Source organism: Anopheles darlingi, chromosome 3, assembly GCF_943734745.1.
Source record: "Anopheles darlingi chromosome 3, idAnoDarlMG_H_01, whole genome shotgun sequence".
In the NCBI taxonomy this organism is placed as follows: Eukaryota; Metazoa; Arthropoda; class Insecta; order Diptera; family Culicidae; genus Anopheles; species Anopheles darlingi.
Window position 1 is genome coordinate 58,748 of NC_064875.1, and position 11,474 is coordinate 70,221.

The following is an 11,474-nucleotide window of genomic DNA, read 5'->3' on the forward strand; positions in this document are numbered from 1 at the left end:
CAGTCAGGTCATTAAACTGGAAGCAGAAAATCGCTTGCAGGCCCGAATTTGAACTTTTTTCAAAAATTCATCAACTGAAATCAAAAGGTTGAACTTGTTGAAAGCCAAACTTTGAACTTTTTCCAAAACTTTCTCAACTCAACTAAGATCAGAAAATCGCGTGCAAGCCCAAATTTGAACTTTTTCTAAAACTTTCTCAACTCAACTAAGATCAGAAAATCGCTTGCAGGCCAAAGTTTGAACATTTTCCAAAAAATCATCAACTGAAATCAAAAGGTTGAACTTGTTGAAAGCCAAAACTTGAACTTTTTCCAAAACATACTCAATTAAACTGAAGTCAGAAAATCGCGTGCAATCCAAAATTTGAACTTTTTCTTACTCATCTGAAATCAGAAAATCAAGTTTGGACTTTTTCCGAGAGTTTATCAACTGAAATCAAAAAGTTAAAGTTGTTGAAAGTCAAAATTTGAACTTTTTCCAAAATATTCTCAACTCATCCGAAATCAGAAATTCGAACGCAAGCCAAAATTTGAATTTGAGCCAAAATCCATCGACTGAAATCAAAAAGTTGAACTTGTTGAGAGTCTAAATCGCGCGCCAGCCCAAATTTGAACTTTTTCGAAAAATTCTTCAACTCAACTAAGAACAGAAAAAATAGGACTTTTTCCGAAAGTGATAAATCCACGATAGAACATGAGCATTTTTCCCAAACAAAGAAACACTTTCATCAGAATCAGGAATGATGCGAAAAATGGGCTGCAACCTTGTGTCATTGTTTTGCTGTAAAACGAAAAGAGTTGCAAGTGGTTTTGGGAAAAAGAGCCTGATAAACTGATTAATGTGTGATAAATCCACGAAAGAACATGAGCATTCTGCCGCAAATAAAAGAACACTTTCATCAGAATCAAGATTGATGTGAAAAATGGGCTAAAACCTTGAGTAATTGTTTTGTTTCAAAACGAAGAACGTTGCAAGTGATTTTGGAAAAAATAGGCCGATAAACTGATTAATCTGTGGTAAATCCACGGTAGAACATGAGCATTTTCCCCAAACAAAGAAACACTTTCATCAGAATCAGTAATGATGCGAAAAATGGGCTACAACCCTGTGTCAATGTTTTGTTTCAAAGAGCGTTGCAAGAGCGTTGCAAGTGGTTTTGGAAAAAGAGCCCGATAAACTGATTAATCTGTGGTAAATCCACGGTAGAACATGAGCATAAGCCCCAAATAAAGAAACACTTTCATCAGAATCAAGATTGATGCGAAAAATGGGCTACAACCTTGAGTCGTTGTTTTGCTGCAAAACGAAGAGCATTGCAAGTGGTTTTGGAAAAAAGAACCCGATAAACTGATTAATCTGTGGTAAATCCGCGATAGAATATGAGCATTTAGCCCCAAATAAAGAAAAACTTTCATCAAAATCAGGAATGATGCGAAAAGTGAGCTACAACCCTGAGTTGTTGTTTTGCTGTAAAACGAAGAACGTTCCAAGTGGTTTTGGAAAAGAGCCCGGTAAACTGATTAATCTGTGGTAAATCCTCGATAGAACAAGAGCATTTTTCCCAAATAAAAAAACACTTTCATCAGAATTCGGAATGATGCGAAAAATGGGCTACAACCTTGAGTAATTGTTTTGCTTCAAAACGAAGAACGTTGCAAGTGGTTTTGGAAAAAGAGCCTGATAAACTGATTAATGTGTGATAAATCCACGAAAGAACATGAGCATTCTGCCGCAAATAAAAGAACACTTTCATCAGAATCAAGATTGATGTGAAAAATGGGCTATAACCTTGAGTAATTGTTTTGTTTCAAAACGAAGAACGTTGCAAGTGATTTTGGAAAAAATAGGCCGATAAACTGATTAATCTGTGGTAAATCCACGGTAGAACATGAGCATTTTCCCCAAACAAAGAAACACTTTCATCAGAATCAGGAATGATGCGAAAAATGGGCTACAACCTTGAGTAATAGTTTTGCTGCAAAACGAAGAGCATTGCAAGTGGTTTTGGAAAAAAGAACCCGATAAACTGATTAATCTGTGGTAAATCCGCGATAGAACATGAGCATTTAGCCCCAAATAAAGAAAAACTTTCATCAAAATCAGGAATGATGCGAAAAGTGAGCTACAACCCTGAGTTGTTGTTTTGCTGTAAAACGAAGAACGTTCCAAGTGGTTTTGGAAAAAAGAGCCCGGTAAGCTGATTAATCTGTGGTAAATCCTCGATAGAACAAGAGCATTTTTCTCAAATAAAAAAACACTTTCATCAGAATTCGGAATGATGCGAAAAATGGGCTACAACCTTGAGTAATAGTTTTGCTTCAAAACGAAGAGCATTGCAAGTGGTTTTTGGAAAAAAGAGCCCGATAAACTGATTAATCTGTGGTAAATCCACGGTAGAACATGAGCATAAGCCCCAAATAGAGAAAAACTTTCATCAAAATCAGGAATGATGCGAAAAGTGAGCTACAACCCTGAGTTGTTGTTTTGCTGCAAAACGGGGAAATTTTTAGCTCTTTTACGAGTGGTTTAGCAAAGTGTTGGGAAACTCAGCAAGAAACGTTAAAAACTTCGTTGTTTTATGTTGCAATAATGGCACCGGCAACAGCACTCAAGGTGCAACCCGCATCATCCAATTCTACCGGCATAAATGCAGTTCTTCTGGGGCCGCCGGGCTCCGGAAAAGGCACTCAGGTGAGCCACGACACCAGTTGCAGGGTGAAAAGGCTACATAATTTTTCAGAATTCGGAATGATGCGAAAAATGGGCTACAACCTTGAGTAATAGTTTTGCTTCAAAACGAAGAGCGTTGCAAGTGGTTTTGGAAAAAAGAGCCCGATAAACTGATTAATCTGTGGCAAATCCACGGTAGAACATGAGCATTTTCCCCAAACAAAGAAACACTTTCATCAGAATCAAGATTGATGCGAAAAATGGGCTACAACCTTGAGTCGTTGTTTTGCTTCAAAACGAAGAGCGTTGCAAGTGGTTTTGGAAAAAGAGCCCGATAAACTGATTAATCTGTGGTAAATCCACGATAGAACATGAGCATTTTCCCCAAACAAAAAAACACTTTCATCAGAATCCGGAATGATGCGAAAAATGGGCTACAACCTTGAGTAATTGTTTTGCTTCAAAACGAAGAACGTTGCAAGTGGTTTTGGAAAAAGAGCCTGATAAACTGATTAATGTGTGATAAATCCACGAAAGAACATGAGCATTCTGCCGCAAATAAAAGAACACTTTCATCAGAATCAAGATTGATGTGAAAAATGGGCTATAACCTTGAGTAATTGTTTTGTTTCAAAACGAAGAACGTTGCAAGTGATTTTGGAAAAAATAGGCCGATAAACTGATTAATCTGTGGTAAATCCACGGTAGAACATGAGCATTTTCCCCAAACAAAGAAACACTTTCATCAGAATCAGGAATGATGCGAAAAATGGGCTACAACCTTGAGTAATAGTTTTGCTGCAAAACGAAGAGCATTGCAAGTGGTTTTGGAAAAAAGAACCCGATAAACTGATTAATCTGTGGTAAATCCGCGATAGAACATGAGCATTTAGCCCCAAATAAAGAAAAACTTTCATCAAAATCAGGAATGATGCGAAAAGTGAGCTACAACCCTGAGTTGTTGTTTTGCTGTAAAACGAAGAACGTTCCAAGTGGTTTTGGAAAAAAGAGCCCGGTAAACTGATTAATCTGTGGTAAATCCACGATAGAACAAGAGCATTTTTCCCAAATAAAAAAACACTTTCATCAGAATCAAGATTGATGTGAAAAATGGGCTATAACCTTGAGTAATTGTTTTGCTTCAAAACGAAGAACGTTGCAAGTGATTTTGGAAAAAATAGGCCGATTAACTGATTAATCTGTGGTAAATCCACGGTAGAACATGAGCATTTTCCCCAAACAAAGAAACATTTTCATCAGAATCAGGAATGATGCGAAAAATGGGCTACAACCTTGAGTAATAGTTTTGCTGCAAAACGAAGAGCATTGCAAGTGGTTTTGGAAAAAAGAACCCGATAAACTGATTAATCTGTGGTAAATCCGCGATAGAACATGAGCATTTAGCCCCAAATAAAGAAAAACTTTCATCAAAATCAGGAATGATGCGAAAAGTGAGCTACAACCCTGAGTTGTTGTTTTGCTGTAAAACGAAGAACGTTGCAAGTGATTTTGGAAAAAATAGGCCGATAAACTGATTAATCTGTGGTAAATCCACGGTAGAACATGAGCATTTTCCCCAAACAAAGAAACACTTTCATCAGAATTCGGAATGATGCGAAAAATGGGCTACAACCTTGAGTAATAGTTTTGCTTCAAAACGAAGAACGTTGCAAGTGATTTTGGAAAAAAGAGCCCGATAAACTGATTAATCTGTGGTAAATCCACGGTAGAACATGAGCATAAGCCCCAAATAGAGAAAAACTTTCATCAAAATCAGGAATGATGCGAAAAGTGAGCTACAACCCTGAGTTGTTGTTTTGCTGCAAAACGGGGAAATTTTTAACTCTTTTACGAGTGGTTTAGCAAAGTGTTGGGAAACTCAGCAAGAAACGTTAAAAACTTCGTTGTTTTATGTTGCAATAATGGCACCGGCAACAGCACTCAAGGAGCAACCCGCATCATCCAATTCTACCGGCATAAATGCAGTTCTTCTGGGGCCGCCGGGCTCCGGAAAAGGCACTCAGGTGAGCCACGACACCAGTTGCAGGGTGAAAAGGCTACATAATTTTTCAGAATTCGGAATGATGCGAAAAATGGGCTACAACCTTGAGTAATAGTTTTGCTTCAAAACGAAGAGCGTTGCAAGTGGTTTTTGGAAAAAAGAGCCCGATAAACTGATTAATCTGTGGTAAATCCACGGTAGAACATGAGCATAAGCCCCAAATAGAGAAAAACTTTCATCAAAATAAGGAATGATGCGAAAAGTGAGCTACAACCCTGAGTTGTTGTTTTGCTGGAAAACGGGGAAATTTTTAACTCTTTTACAAGTGGTTTAGCAAAGTGTTGGGAAACTCAGCAAGAAACGTTAAAAACTTCGTTGTTTTATGTTGCAATAATGGCACCGGTAACAGCACTCAAGGAGCAACCCGCATCATCCAATTCTACCGGCATAAATGCAGTTCTTCTGGGGCCGCCGGGCTCCGGAAAAGGCACTCAGGTGAGCCACGACACCAGTTGCAGGGTGAAAAGGCTACATAATTTTTCATGATGTAGTAGATTAGTGGCCTGATAACAGATAAGCCTGAGGTAAACTCGTGCTAAATCCGTGGTAAATGCTGCATGTTAACAAAGTCGTCACTAGTCGCCACCCGTTGATCCGGTATCTTACGTGAAAGCGAAAGTCAGGATTACCGTTCGTGCAGAGAGCATCAAAACAACCTTGCCGTGTGTGGGGAGACGCGTGCATGCTTCTAAAATTAACCCACAGCTCCACAAGAACAACTAGAAAGAATAATCTGCGAACCTTCTGATTCTGTATCTTCTAGGCACCGTTGCTAAAGGAAAAGTATTGCGTCTGCCACTTGTCCACGGGTGACATGCTGCGCGCAGAAATAGCTTCAGGTTCTAAGCTTGGAGCTCAGCTGAAAAAGGTCATGGACGAAGGAAAGCTAGTTTCCGACGAATTGGTTGTCGATATGATTGATTCTAATCTTGATAAGCCCGACTGTCGCAACGGATTCCTGTTGGATGGATTCCCGCGAACTGTTGTGCAAGCGCAAAAGTTGGACAACTTGCTTGAGAAGCGCAACACCGGGTTGGATGCGGTCATTGAGTTCGGCATAGGCGATAGCCTTCTTGTGCGCCGAATTACCGGACGGCTTATCCATCAAGCTAGCGGGCGCTCATATCACGAAGAGTTTGCTCCCCCTAAGGTACCGATGCACGACGACGTTACAGGAGAACCACTGATGCGCCGTAGCGATGACAATGCGGAGGCGTTGGTCAAACGGCTAGAAGCCTACCATCGCCAAACAAAACCGCTTGCCGAATATTATGCGCTACGTGGACTGCACTTCCGCGTTAATGCTGCTAAAAGTGCAACCGATGTGTTTTCCAATATAGACAACATCTTTAAGCAGCAACGAGCACACCGAATACGGCTATAAAACCAATTGGGATAGAATTGATCAACCATCCTGCTGCCTGTTAGTTTTTGTAATACTTTACCTTCACATTCGGAAGAGGATGAAACATCCATTGTGTAAGCTATTCCAACAGTAAACTAGCAAGCTCTTGAACTATCACTATCCTCTACCTTGCATTTTAAAATGATCAATTTAGCTAGCAAAACTGCCGGAGGAATCGCTGTTTTTTTTGTTTATTGTCAACCAATTGCAAATTCACGTCGAATATCAGCATGATCGGTAAAGTGAATATGCAGCATAAAATGGGCAATAAAACAGAATATTTAAGAAAATCAAAACAATCACTTTTATAGCCTCAACAGGCCATGGCGTTATTTCCAGGAGATGACATACTTCTACCAGAATGATGGGTTACTGGTAATGGGCAACATGTAATATTCGAATAAGCATTTTTTATTATTTTTTACATGACAGATACTGGTAACCTTTTCTGTTATAGCACTGTCTCGTTTGTAAACGTTCTTTGATTGACAAATGAATACTTGGAAGAACCACACTCTTTCTTTGATCCTGCTTGTTTGCTAGATTTAATGAATATTTCCTTAAATGCCTCCCGAAACTGTCGGGACATTCCGCAGTAAATGGCAAAATTAATTGGATAACTCACTATCAGGAAGAAATTCGCAAATAAAATGAAGAGATTTGCAATATAGTAATCCAGAAACTCGTAGATCAGCGAAGACAAGATGTGCAACGCCGTGATAACTCCAAGAGGTATTTCTACGATCAGAAATACAGTTACTACCACTATAAGCATCAGTGTGGTACAATTTGAGTCACGCAATCTTTTGCACTCCCTTTTTTTGTTATCCTTAAAGAGACGGTCGCGTGTCCTCTGAGCCTGTTTCATAGCTCTAAAAAGTAGCACATTCAGCCCTACTAGACTTGCACAAGGTGCCAGATGGACGAATAATATCCGGAAAGAAAAATAAAATGTATAATAGAAGTCTTCACTAATGTATTCATGCACCCACTCGGCTGTTTCTATGTGGCAAACGTTGGTTTCTTCTCCGTTCCACTCAATCGTTACGAGTGAATACGATCTGCAATAGAGAAAGGATTTGGAAAACTTGAGTCTAGCGTTCAGTGTACATAGCATAATATTTATGATAAGGAATCATATATTCTAGTTGATTTAAAATGAGGTCATGCTTTTCCGATGCATTCAGCATATGAAGCAGAAAATAAATATTCAACAACGATGGTCTACTTTTTGTTAGCATTTTATGTTGGACAAACACTCCGATTAACTCATGACTAATAACTAAACGCTGTATAAAATAAAAATTATCGTTCACTTCGTTTGAGAAACAAGAAGGAAAGGCTTGTAAATGAGCAGAATTTATCATCAGCATGATGATAAGCGGACAAGATTCAACGGGCCAAAAAATTCGACTCCTCGAATTAGCGACATCGTCGGAATTTGCAATTATGCTACTAAGCAAAGCAGGGGGAATGAATACACACCTCTCATAGAAGTCTGAGAGAGAAATAGTAAAAACATACATATTTTTTCAAAAACAGTTATTCTGAATTTCTATTTTTTTTTAATGTTAGAAAAAGAGATTGAACAAAACATATACATAGCATGTGTAGAGATTTGGCCTATTTACGGTGCTCTGGGCATCACTGATCTAAATGAAGTAATCTTCATAAGTAATTTGCTATAACGTCACAAACATTCTATAGCATGTAGACCATTCAAAGTTGGAAAAATGCAGAAATAGAGTGGGTAAATGTTATCTTACTTGTCAAAAAACCTCGTACTTTGGTGAAAGAAGGCAGCTGTGCAGATGTATGCAATCGCTTTTTTAACTCTAGGGATAGTGCACCAGGTTCGAGCCGTTGGAGCATGGCAGACGTAGACGTATCTGAGTATTATAGAACAAACATTCGAGTAAAAAAGCCACAAGGATAATTAATCTTCACAAACAGCTTGTTTGAAGACGGACAGTAACGGTAATTTTAGGAAACAACCATAAGAGAATTACACGGTGTTACCTTTGGACGGCTAAGGCTAAAGTTAACCACACTGAAGCGGTATGGCACAATGCTGGAAGAATCTGAAAAACGAAACGAAACGGTTAAACAAAAACTTGATTACAATAAGCGATGGATCATGTTCTGTTTGCGATGTCATGATTTTCCACAGAAAAAAGAGTAGAGTATGACGCCAAGAAAAACGAAGCGACTGGTGATTGACCTTGTGCGTGACTAACATGGTTTTCGTCTCCAATCATTTATTTTGAAAATGAAATGGAAAATTTGATCCGATAGCTATGGTTCAGGAGTGATTCCATCTAACAAAATATGCCACGCATGTAGCTCATTAATCATAAAAACAAGAAAGATACGGTACAGAAAAAAAACAATTGTTTCTTCACTTCTACGTAAAACAGGAGTGCTATTGTTACGATAAGGTTTGCCATAGTGCAAAATCAGCACATTCATGTAAAGTATTTGTAAAAATTAGGGCACTATTTTGCGCAATATGTTTCCCTGTTAACAAGTTAATTATTATTCCTATTTAATGGCATACTCTCCGACTGTAGAGATTATCTACACTTTTTGGACCACCGTAATGAAATATCAGCCGCGTAGAAAATGGACCACAGTGATAAAGTATTTATTGATGTTGGCGCTCTGTTTATATGTGTATGTGTGGGTGTGTATGTGTGCTGGGTTTATGATTCACGATGCTCAGATGCAATCTATTTCATTATCACTCATTGGCATGAGCGAGCTGGAAATAAATTATGGACATGGACGCTGGAATATGGTGCATGTCGTTTATGATATCATATTCGGGAATAGGTTGACCGCCTCGTCCCTCCTCTTCCTTTGATTGAAGGTATTTTTTTCTAGGCAACAAAACTAATTTCATCTTTAAGGCTGTGTTCAGCAGAATAATCGCTAGTTGCGAAGCATAGGATCACCAGCATAGGTTATGCTATGTATCTGATTTTGCTTGTAATTCACTTCGCAAGTCTAGTAAAATTTAACGTTCGAAAAGGCACTTCTACGCTACGACAAACGTTGTACTGTTTGTCTCATACTTACTTCATTTAGGGCGTTCCATATATAACAGGCTAATGGAGGAGATAACGGTTTATAATGGTTTCCAAATGTGTACATGTATAAAAGTCCAGGGGCCGGAAAGAGTACTGTAAACAAATCACACAGCGCCATGGCTGTAAGCACGTTAAAAAGATATTGTCCATTTATGAGATGCCGAATACTAAATGCTATTGCGTCAAGCAGATTTCATGGTCAAAAACTTACTTACCCATCAACACAAAATTGGTTGGTGAGGCCATGCTCCGTTTGCTCAAAACTACCACTATCAACGAATTGGCCGTTAACGTTATAAGTAACAAGGCCGGAGTGCAGTATCCATAAAGGGGGATGCTGTAGCTAAGGATAGTCTCGCAGGAAACATTTAAATACGACACATTGCCATCCGTTGCAATACAATCAAAGTAGTTATATGAGCTATCGTTACCGATTTGACCATCATTACTTTGAATGTAAGAGTTGTTTTCAATCCTATCGTACGTTTGGGGCTGACCCATTTGGAAGAATTTGTATTGTAGAATCGTTGAATCGTTGCTCATGCGATTACTTGAAGGCATGAACGGAAACTTCGTTGAAACGGTCGACTCTAGTTGGCTGGCACCTTCATCATTGTTGGACGGTTGCGAAATTTCATCAATTGACATTTTTAATTCACTTTCAAACGATAAAGTACATAAGAACACTGATTACACTCGCAAAAACCACTTCTCCTAGCGAAGAGAAGAAATGAAAATACCCAATTCATATTTTGTCTTGATTCAGCGTTTCTGTACAGTAATGAGTAATTAAACTATGGTCATAATTAATCATGGTCATATGATATAAATAACCTGTGATCTATATGAGAGTGACGCGATTCTACTTTGAAGTATTTCCAGATTGCTCTGGACGGTCGTGGTGTTCAAAAGATTTATATTGACATTGTTATGATTTTCCTAACCCACACCAAACGCTGCCTTAACCGATATTGCAACTCAAATCCTCCCCAATAATTACTCTGACTTGACCCTTTGCGTTTTTTCAAATTACCTTTCTAACAGATTGTTTTCCGCTCGTGTGCTTTGTGTTCTTCAATAATCAAGATGGAAAGCAGGCTTCTGGCCCTAATCAAATCACCACTATATGATTTCCAGAGGTAATTAGGGTGGACTTATCCCTCGGGATAAAGCTGCAGATTGGTGAGATTAAATGTGGATACGCTTGTGCCTACTAACTTTAAATTATGTTTCACTTAATGACCGTGTCGCAACTTAGAGCTGCTCCTCGGTGATTTGAACGATGCCGGCACTGTAGCAACAAGTGACAAACGGTCCTTACCATGTAAAACATATAAATCCTACATCAAACGGAGTAGTATTCGCGGCGTATCAGTATGTACATACTGATAAGCAGTAGCAGGTAGCACTAAAGCACTTCAATTTACTCTCGTGCACTTAACTGAAATATATAGTTTGCAGGTAAATTAACGGTTCGCTTTGTGTTCATAAACCATTTTAGCGTAGAAAAAAAAATTAAGCACATTTAATCGAAGCATTCCATACGCATTTGTTTGTCTAGCTAAAGCACGCAAGTAAAAGCAATATAGAAATTAATTGTATTATCACTACACCCAGAAGACAAATGAAACCAATTCAAAATATTTTCCTAAATTTTGTCCTGGATTATAGCTATTTCTCTGCCTACACTCATTATGTCACAACATAATGCTTATAATCCATTTTTATCAATCGAAAGAAATCACAAACCACTATACCGATGATTTTATCGACTAACTTTCGCTTATGGTGTTAAGAAACAGGACACGTTTGCACTGTTCAGCGTCAGTTCACGTTGTCACCGGTATATTACTGACACAGATCGGGATGTTTCTCCGAGAGCTCTTCGGCAGGGGGATGAGAGCAGTCGGCAGCAGTTGCGCAGTAGAGCGATAAAACAATAGCTGGAGGCATCTTCGGGACGATAAATACCGATTGCAAAAATAATTTTCGTATTCATCGCATAATAATTGTGGAAACGAGCACAGGTACATGAGGCATTCCAGACTAATCAAATTTGCCTGTAAACTGCTTTTCTATTTGTAAAAAATCCCTTTATTGCTTGTTATCAGCTTCACTATTGTGCAATTTTAACTTTCTACAATATCATTAGAATGATTAGTTCTGCTAATGTAGTTCATACGAACAATTTAGCGATTTCATTTATCAGTAATGCCATCAAATTACAAAAATTGTACAGAAAAACCAC

At 38.6% G+C, this 11,474-nt stretch overlaps 2 protein-coding genes and 1 long non-coding RNA gene across 11 annotated transcripts; 1 reads left to right on the top strand and 2 right to left on the bottom strand.

Moving 5' to 3' along the window:
• Window positions 1–1,205: 1,205 nt before the first annotated feature.
• On the top strand, window positions 1,206–6,429 carry LOC125957104 (adenylate kinase-like). Of its 7 annotated transcripts, XM_049689537.1 has the most exons (4): window positions 1,206–2,192; window positions 2,268–2,613; window positions 5,090–5,167; window positions 5,496–6,428. In XM_049689537.1, the coding sequence occupies exons 2-4, from the start codon at window positions 2,590–2,592 to the stop codon at window positions 6,114–6,116; spliced, it is 723 nt and encodes a 240-aa protein (XP_049545494.1). In that variant the 5' UTR covers window positions 1,206–2,192; window positions 2,268–2,589; the 3' UTR covers window positions 6,117–6,428. The 7 variants fall into 7 exon arrangements, with proteins under 7 accessions (XP_049545494.1, XP_049545493.1, XP_049545497.1 ...); XM_049689536.1 differs by lacking the exon at window positions 5,090–5,167 and having other exon boundaries at window positions 1,207–2,192; window positions 2,268–2,691; XM_049689540.1 differs by lacking the exons at window positions 2,268–2,613; window positions 5,090–5,167 and adding an exon at window positions 4,534–4,694 and having other exon boundaries at window positions 1,207–2,117.
• LOC125957105 (uncharacterized) lies at window positions 1,447–3,226 on the bottom strand. Its single transcript, XR_007469218.1, has 3 exons — window positions 3,112–3,226; window positions 2,257–2,299; window positions 1,447–1,576 (listed from the first exon to the last, which is right to left on the bottom strand). It is a non-coding gene; the product is annotated as an uncharacterized LOC125957105 (long non-coding RNA).
• A 47-nt stretch (window positions 6,430–6,476) lies between the features above and the next one.
• On the bottom strand, window positions 6,477–11,034 carry LOC125957103 (sex peptide receptor). Of its 3 annotated transcripts, none has more exons than XM_049689534.1 (6): window positions 10,976–11,034; window positions 9,442–9,940; window positions 9,216–9,346; window positions 8,157–8,218; window positions 7,904–8,026; window positions 6,477–7,198 (listed from the first exon to the last, which is right to left on the bottom strand). In XM_049689534.1, exons 2-6 carry the CDS (start codon window positions 9,872–9,874, stop codon window positions 6,589–6,591), a joined length of 1,359 nt encoding a protein of 452 aa, XP_049545491.1. In that variant the 5' UTR covers window positions 9,875–9,940; window positions 10,976–11,034; the 3' UTR covers window positions 6,477–6,588. The 3 variants fall into 3 exon arrangements, with proteins under 3 accessions (XP_049545491.1, XP_049545492.1, XP_049545490.1); XM_049689535.1 differs by having other exon boundaries at window positions 11,004–11,026; XM_049689533.1 differs by lacking the exon at window positions 10,976–11,034 and adding an exon at window positions 10,260–10,302.
• Window positions 11,035–11,474: the final 440 nt, after the last annotated feature.

Excerpts from the sequence above, each read along its gene's own strand:
- LOC125957104 (XM_049689537.1), top strand. The coding sequence starts at position 2,590 with ATGGCACCGGCAACAGCACTCAAG. Across the intron at positions 2,614-5,089 it reads CACCGGCAACAGCACTCAAG|GAGCAACCCGCATCATCCAA; the intron begins GTGCAACCCGCA and ends ACAGCACTCAAG. Across the intron at positions 5,168-5,495 it reads GCTCCGGAAAAGGCACTCAG|GCACCGTTGCTAAAGGAAAA; the intron begins GTGAGCCACGAC and ends TGTATCTTCTAG.
- LOC125957103 (XM_049689534.1), bottom strand. The coding sequence starts at position 9,874 with ATGTCAATTGATGAAATTTCGCAACCGTCCAACAATGATGAAGGTGCC. Across the intron at positions 9,347-9,441 it reads AACCAATTTTGTGTTGATGG|CCATGGCGCTGTGTGATTTG; the intron begins GTAAGTAAGTTT and ends ACGTGCTTACAG. Across the intron at positions 8,219-9,215 it reads TATGGAACGCCCTAAATGAA|ATTCTTCCAGCATTGTGCCA; the intron begins GTAAGTATGAGA and ends TTCGTTTTTCAG.